Source organism: Myotis davidii, unplaced genomic scaffold (assembly GCF_000327345.1).
Source record: "Myotis davidii unplaced genomic scaffold, ASM32734v1 scaffold150, whole genome shotgun sequence".
Lineage (NCBI taxonomy): Eukaryota > Metazoa > Chordata > Mammalia > Chiroptera > Vespertilionidae > Myotis > Myotis davidii.
Genome location: NW_006283437.1, coordinates 1,183,549 through 1,191,273, shown reverse-complemented (window position 1 = coordinate 1,191,273; position 7,725 = coordinate 1,183,549). Strand labels below are relative to the sequence as shown.

General features: G+C 50.0%; 1 protein-coding gene across 1 annotated transcript in view; it reads left to right on the top strand.

Annotated features, from left to right (window-relative positions):
• Positions 1-36: 36 nt before the first annotated feature.
• Positions 37-7,725, top strand: part of PRKCB (protein kinase C beta) — a gene marked incomplete at its 5' end in the record, with an annotated part of 308,734 nt that continues 301,045 nt past the window's right edge. The window contains one exon of the mRNA XM_015563848.1: positions 37-91. Coding sequence (XP_015419334.1) covers positions 37-91 — 55 coding nt within the window. The remainder of the gene's footprint in view (positions 92-7,725) is intronic.

Genomic DNA, 7,725 nt, shown 5'->3' with positions numbered 1-7,725 from the left:
GAACTAGCTGGTGGTGGCTCCCCTCCAGCTGCCTGACTTGCCTCCTTCTGCCTTTGCAGGGGCTTCGGGAAGCAAGGGTTCCAGTGCCAAGGTAGGCTGTGTGCCCTGGGATGCCCCCCCCCACCCCTTTTTTGGAAGATACGGTGAAAAGGACTTTGTAGAAGTGACTGAGTTAGGCAGAGAGTGAAGGAATCGCTGTCGCAGGGACCTGGGATTCCTCACCACAGAGGGTCCTTTGAAGGGGCGTGTGCCTACAGGCGGTGATGCCCCTTCCAGGAAAGGGCGCGGAGAAGGAGGCGTCACCTGCCGCGCAGTGCACCCCCTTCTCCCTTCCCAGGAGCGTCTAACCGGGTCTATTGACTCTACCCTGCCCGGCCAGCCTGCTTCTGGAGGCCCCTCCCCCTCACTCCTGCTCACTGTGCTTCCTCTTCTCACAGAGTGAGTTCTGCCTCGTCCCCTGCCTCACGCAGGCCTCCGCGGGCTGCCACCCTGCGGACGTGCCGTCCTGTAGAGGTGATGGCGATGGCGGGCGTGGCCTCCCGGGCCTCCCGAAGGAGGTGGCCCAGGTAGGGTGCCTCTCAGATCTTGGTCTAAGCCTCCCCTTCTCTTTTCTGGTGAGACGTGGGAGGGCTCTAAGTGGCTGCTTACCTGGGTCCTTACATCCGGTTTGACATCCTTGACCCAAGCCAGGGAGGCTCACCTTGGCCGGTCTGTTAATCATGTGCATGTGGCCTCAGTGGTCGCTGTTGCAGATTCGCTCCCGGGGCCACGTCATGTAGACATGTCGAGACCTTAGGTTGTCGACCATTTTTTGAATTTGATGTCAGCATTTTAGAGCTGGGAGATTTCACATACATCTCTGAATTTCCACCTTCAAGTGTGCTGAGACTTGGTCCCTCTCTCCGGTTAGAACAGTCATTTGGACCGAGAGTGGCTGTCTGAGCATTCATCACGCTGATGCCCTCCAGGCATGCTTCACCCATCTCTGGCCTCCGTCAGCATTGGAGTTTGTAACTTCCAGCTGGGCTAGGTGTGGTTGAATTTGGTGAGAGGAAAGTATTTAAGTGTTAAAGAGCAGGAGATGTGACTGGTCCTGATTGACAGTTTGGTTGTATCACCTCCACCCTCCAGGGAAAAGTAAAGTGATCCCTGTGCGTGTCGGTGGCATTGTCAGTTGCTCAGAATGCTGGCAGCATGGCCCTGCTGTCTTCTGAGACTCCTGTGTCCCTTCACCCGAGATCTGGGGCAGGGCTGGCTCAGCTCTGGACCCTTGTAGATCCCCCTCCCCCTCCCAGCCTCTCTTACAAGGCTGTGACCCCTAGTTTCGTGGACTGCACGGGAGCACTTCCCAAGTCCCAACAACTGAGGTACTGGTGCAAACAGCTGGGGTGTTTTCTAGAACTTTGGCCCCTCAAGCCAAACACCTAAGGTGGTGCCGGAATGCATAGAAGATCTTCACTTCCATGAGTCGGTTTCTGTCTTTGTCTCCGGCTGAGGTCACGGGGACTGGAACTTTTACTGCTACTATCCTGTCCCACCTGCTCTGCAGTTATTCAAGGTTGGGAAGATCAGAATGTCCCGGTGAGGACACACCTGCCGCAGGAGTAGATGGTAGGAATTTCCTGGTGTGGAGAGTGAAGCAGGTTTAAGGTTTCCAAAGAAATATGGCTGCGACCCAGTAGGAGTGCCTTTTTTTTCACTGCCTTCTGTTTTCTCTTCTCCTTGAGGGGCATCGTAGGGTAGTGGGCATCGTAGGGTAGTGGGCATCGTAGGGTAGTGGGCATACGCACAGGGTACCGGCAGGTCGCTGTGAGTTTGAATCCCTGCCATGTTATTTAGTTTCTCTGCACCCCCAGTTCTTCATCTCTAAAATGGGTCCAATAACAGGATCCACCCTAAAATGTTGCTGAGTGAGTGGCTCAAAGTGGTTGCAATACATAAGATGCTCGGGCAGCTCCTGAAATTGAGATGCTCAGTGTGGGGACATTCCGGAAGGGTGGACGTTACTCTCAGCTATGCTCAGAGTTGCCTGGGACTAATTTGCGCACCATAAAGCACTTCCTTACCTGGGTGTTGTTGGTACCACATATTTCCTCTTAAAGTGAATCTAATGTATAGGAAACAAGTGTGACTATTCTCACCCCGAAGTCAGGCGTCCAGAGCCCAGGGCCCTAGGTTCCTTTCAGTTTTCTGCTCCACCGTCCTGGGAGGGACAGAGATCCCGTGGTCCAAGAAGGATGCTAGGCTATGCGGTCAGCACATCCCTATTTAGTCCGCAGGAAGGAAACGGGAGAGAAAGGCATGGTTGCTGTGGAAGTTGCCACGGGGGCTTCTGCCTCTGTGCCTTTAGTTAGAACTGAATGGTATACCCACACCCTGCTGCAAAGGAGTGTGCGCTAATTTCAGGCAGCCTTGCTCCCTGCTAGAAGTCAAGGTGTGTGTGTGAGTGCGGCGTGTCATTCAAAGCAGGAGGGAGAGAGGATACAGCCTCTGCCATTCTTGGCTAGGAGGTGTGTAGGGTGATCCTAAGGCCAGGAAACCACTGAGCCCCCATGGTCCGTTGTGCTGGCATGGACGTTGGGGAGGCTGGGATGGGTGGGAGGAGCTTAAGATGAGATTTCCTTGTTCTGTACTGCCAGGGGCCAGAACTCTAGCGTGGCTGCCCCATAACCTCCCCCTTTGTGTTCCCACTCTGCTTTTTAGCTGAGGAGGTAGGGTTAGGGTGTCCCTGGTGGCAGGGGACTGGGGCTCAGAATCCTTATTATGAAACTGCCTCGGCTCTGGGTTAGAAGGGGGGCCCCTCAGGCAAGCAGAGCAGAGCTCTCTCTCTGGCGTTCTTCAGAGGCGCCTGGGAGCTGCTTCTGCGCTTTAATTGTAATGAAGATGAGCCTTTGGGTAGAATTAGGCTCTTCCTCCAAGAAGGTTTTGCACTTTAGTGGGGAGTTTATTTTTTTAAGGAAGTCAGTTCAGTAGAAATAGGAAGGCAATAAAATGCAGAGGTTCAGAATTCGTAGGGTGGGGTTGGAGTGAGATCCAACGGGGTCGGCTCTCTGCTGTGCCCCCTCCTCGCTGTGTGACCTTGGGGACGCCATGCACTTGTAGGGCCTCACTTCTCTCCTGGGACAGGAGTCCAGTGAACCGACCTACAGGGCCCTGGCCAGGAGTGCCGAGGGGTTGCGAGAGGAATGTTCACACCGAGGGCCCGTGACTCTGAGTGAGATGCTCACTATTACTTGATTAGCGGCAGGAAACCGTGGGACACAGTTATTCTGGACTCATTAGATGACTGTGCCTCCTGCGTGTATGCAGATGGGCTTTCTTCTCGGGTCTGTTCTCCACGGGCTCCGGGTTACACCAGGGAGTGCACAGCTCAGGTTTGGGCCCAGACAGCCAGGCTTGTAAAGAGCATCTTTTCTCACCCCTGTCCTGTGAGAAAGATCTAAACTTGCCATGGCCCCCATAGAAAACCCCCGTGCACTAATTTTATGGCTGTGAAGACACTGGTGATTAGAATGAGTAAACCGGCTCTTCCCTTTCCTGTGTAGACGAGAAGACATGTTTTTAAGCATTCTAATAGAAGTTATTCTTAAAAAACCCTGATGGATTGCACGAACCCAGCCATTGCTATTTCCCCATCAGCTCTATAGCATACAAGTTCATTTTTGTCTGTAGTTAACACATACTGATCAGAATATGCACTTTTAGAAAAACATCCATCAAAGATGAATCAAAAGGTTCGTTTTACTTTCGGCATCACTTTTTCCATTTGTAATATGATATTCTGCATGTCAGGTTGAATTTTCTCAACACAGTCATAAAGAGAGTGTGGTGGTGTGTGTGCATGTGTGTGCGTGCGTGTGCGCATGCATGTGTGCGTGTGCGTGTGCATGTGTGTAACCACCACGTCAGGTTTCACGTTACTGGAGCTTGCTTCAGTTACGCCTCCTCTCTGCGTCCCACGAGCAGAGCCCAGAGGTCTGTGCGTGAAACTCCGCTCACCTTCGGGCTTACTCGCAGTGTGTCCTGGGGGATCTGTGTGGATGAAAGACTGTCTGATGGCTTGACTTTCTGATTTTTCCAACCTGGAGAGGGATTTCAGGCCCAAAGTCTGAGGTGAAATAAAAATCTGTAGGTGGCTTCCTGTTGGGTCTCGCAAAGGAGGCCGGCTTGTGGGGAGGCAGCAGTTAATTCATTGTGAGCTGCAGCGCAGGCAGGGAAGGCCTGCAGCTTTGTCACTGGGCAACAGCTGTCCTTCCTAAGTAAATATGGAAAATATGACCTTTGAAAATCCAGTTGATGTAACATGTTTCTTCGAAAGTTAATTAAAAAACATGTTTCCGAGCACAGATGATATACTCTAGTCTAGGTGCTGCCCAGAGCCACCTACAGCGTTTATGATGTGGAAGGCTCAACAGAGAAAAAGATACAGAGGAGGTAGTGGGCCAAAAGAAAAACTGGAGGTTTGGAAATAACTTGTACACATTCTTGCTGTTGGGGTGTCTCTTTCTTCTCTGCCTGTCCTTCTGTATCCGCTAACCCCACCCCTGCCACACACGCGCGCGCGTGCGCTCACACACATGCACACACATACACACACACAAATAGATCAAAGTGTCACAGTTTTGAGAATATGCATCTTCTTTGGATGCTTTTTAGTTACAGGTTGTTAAATTACTAAATACAATTTAAAATCCTGTCTCTGTTGTTTTGGACTGCAGTCCAGTGAATTTTGGGGTCGGTAGGGAGGTCAGCTGAAAAACTCATCGTGTATGGCTGATGCATTCAAAAGCTTTGTCTCTTATCATTTTGGCATTTGATCTAATACCATGGATTACTTGACTTCACTCATCCAGCTCCAAATCGGAATTGTGTGATATTCCATAGATTGACTGCTGGGCTTTTTATAGAGTATGTAATTCCAGTGTTTACTTATGGCATTCAGAGGTGCGATGGCTACTTGAAAATCTGATGGAAATTTATATATTTACCACATATAACTCTTCCTTCCTCCCTTCCTCCCTCCCTTCCTTCCTGAAAGCATTCATTAAGTTCTAGGTGTCAAGTACTATTTTAATGGTGGGAATACAATGCTGAATGACACCCTTATTGTCATGGAGTTTATGGTGTAATGGGGAGATAAGACATCCTACACTGATATTCACTTCACATTTGTTAAGTATGTTGAAGGAAATGTACAGGGTGCTATGGGATGCCAACCTATGTAATGGTTGGGGGTGGAGTCAGGGATTTCTTTGGTCTGAGAATTAAAAACAAAAACCACACTTGCCCGTCTCTGAACCAAGACTGAGTTGTGAGGGAGCCACAGCTAAAGGTGCCCGTATCTGGATAAAGATACGCAGGAGGGCTTACTGATGACCACCTGCAGGAAGCCCTGACTCTCCTTGTGTCGTGGCTGCAAGTAAGATGAGTGTTTAGTAGAATTACATGGTACTTTAAGATGCCTCTCTCTCCATTTGGCAGAAAGAACTTCATCTTTTAGCCGAGAGCTCGGATAACGAGCTAACTTCTTTGGGTGGGGGTTGCATTGGAGGTGGTTGTTCTAAAGCAGAAAAATCAGACCATTTCAGAGGTGGAAGAGCATGTCTGAAATAATAGATTGAAGAAAAGTAAGGAGAGAGTAAAGCCTTTCAGCGAAGGCGCACAGGATTGCTTGCATGGCCTCCGGACTTCCGGGTCCACGTCTGATATTCTACAACTGTTCCTTCATTTTGCTTACGCAGTATTTTCTCTCATTTGCAGGGCAATTTTAGGAGTTTTATGAGTTCTATTAACTTGTATTCTTACATTTTCTAAGTCCATCCCTCTGATTTCATCCAGGAGAAAGTCTCCATTTGGTGCTAAGATGTCTTTAGCATCAAACACACACATGGGCACTTAGTAAATGTGTTTTATTTTTTATTATAAAGGGACTACCAGGAATTATTAGAACATAAATATATTAATTTCTACCTGTAACCCCCTCTCCCTCTTTTACCTACTGTTGAGCCTGGTTCCGTTCAACTTCTGGGCTTAATTTCGTCCTGGCTGCTCCTCCTTGTGGACAGGAAAGGACAGCTGAGCCTTTCCTGGAAGCGTTTGGGGTTGGAAGGGAGCTCAGTGTTGCAGAGACTGAAAGACAGCAGCTGTGGGTTCCGCAGGGTCTGCGAAGGTGGCGGTCTCCTGAGGGGTGTCAGCCTTTTTCTGTTGTTATCGTTGCTGCTGTTGCTGCATTTGGTTGTCCTTTGCCCTGTTGGTCCGCCCGTGCCCCCTGGATGTCTCCTTTTCCCTCAGCCCACATGCAGAAAGCACCCTAGTGGGTGAGAAGGGGACCTCAGACCCAGACCAGGGGGGTTTCTGGTCCCCTCCTGCTGAGTAGATGGAAATGAACTTAGCTCAACAGTCACCGTGTCCTTGGGCCGGAATCTACACTCCTTCTTCTTTCACCTTGCCGCTGCCCCATGAACAGGCTGGGCTTCCAGAGGTGCCCAAAAATCAGGCTTGAGCGTGCAGGCTCAAAAGTCACACTTGACATCTAGACCTGGCTCTGTCTCTTCGGGACTCCATGACCTTGGGCTGGTGAACACAACCTGGCCTTTATCCACTCATCCTTCTCTCCACCCACTCACTCACCAATCCATTCATCTACCCACCCAGCCAGTCTACGTATCCATCATCCATTTATTCACCCATCCATCCAGTTACCTATCCGTCCATCATCTTTCCACCCATCATCCACCCATTTAATCATTTCCCTATCCGTGTAGCCATCTGTCCATCTCTTTGTTCATTCGGCAAATATTTATTGAGTGCCTGCAATAAATAAACACTGAAACTAGAGCCGTGAACAAGACAGTCCCTGCTCTCATGGAATTTACACTTTAGTGGAAGGAGAACAGCAATTAATTAATAACAGAAAGAATATATTGTATAACGTCAGGTTGCAACATGGGCTTTGAAGAGACATATAACATTGTCTTTAACCTTGAAGATCTTCCTGGTCTTTTGACGTGAGACCAGCAGATTAGTTCTGATACACAAGTGAAAAGTGCTGCTCCGAAGGTGTAAACACCCTTTGGCTGCTATCCTTTCTTGAGAAGGGGTGGAGAAGATTCCCGAGGAGATGACATTTGGGAACAATCTTACAGAAGGCGTAGGAGTTCCCAGATTGACAGGGGGTGGGGGCTGGGAGGGCGTTTCAGGCAGGCGGAGTGCAGCCCGGGTGGGGGAGCGAGCGGGGCACAGGCAGGGCACAGGAAGGATGATGTGTGAGGGAGGAGCTGGTGGGAGACGGACGTCATATTGGAGGGTTTGGATCTGGCGAAGGCAGAGTAGTGACTAGGAAGTGGCTGTTGTCATTGCTTTAAAGTGGGAGGTGTGGGGGTGAATGAAATGGCCAGATGTTTGAAAAAGAAGAGAATGAGATGCATTTTAAAACAATGATTACAGTGACTCAGATTCTGAGATTCCAAGCTGGTGGGTTTGGAGGGCAGGTGGGAGAGACAGAAATGGCCATGTAGAAGCAGTGGGGACGTGTTCCCGGAGAAGCTAGGGACGCTTGCCATTTTCACACCCTGAAGAGACATTTGGATTTTCCTGTTCCTGGTTCTATCTTGGGAGGTGGTGGCGGGGTTATTTTTATGGTTCTGACTGGGGATGCTCTCTGCACTGTGGATGCAGAGGGCCACACACAGGGCTGTGCCTCAGAAAGGGACCCCCCCCCGCCCC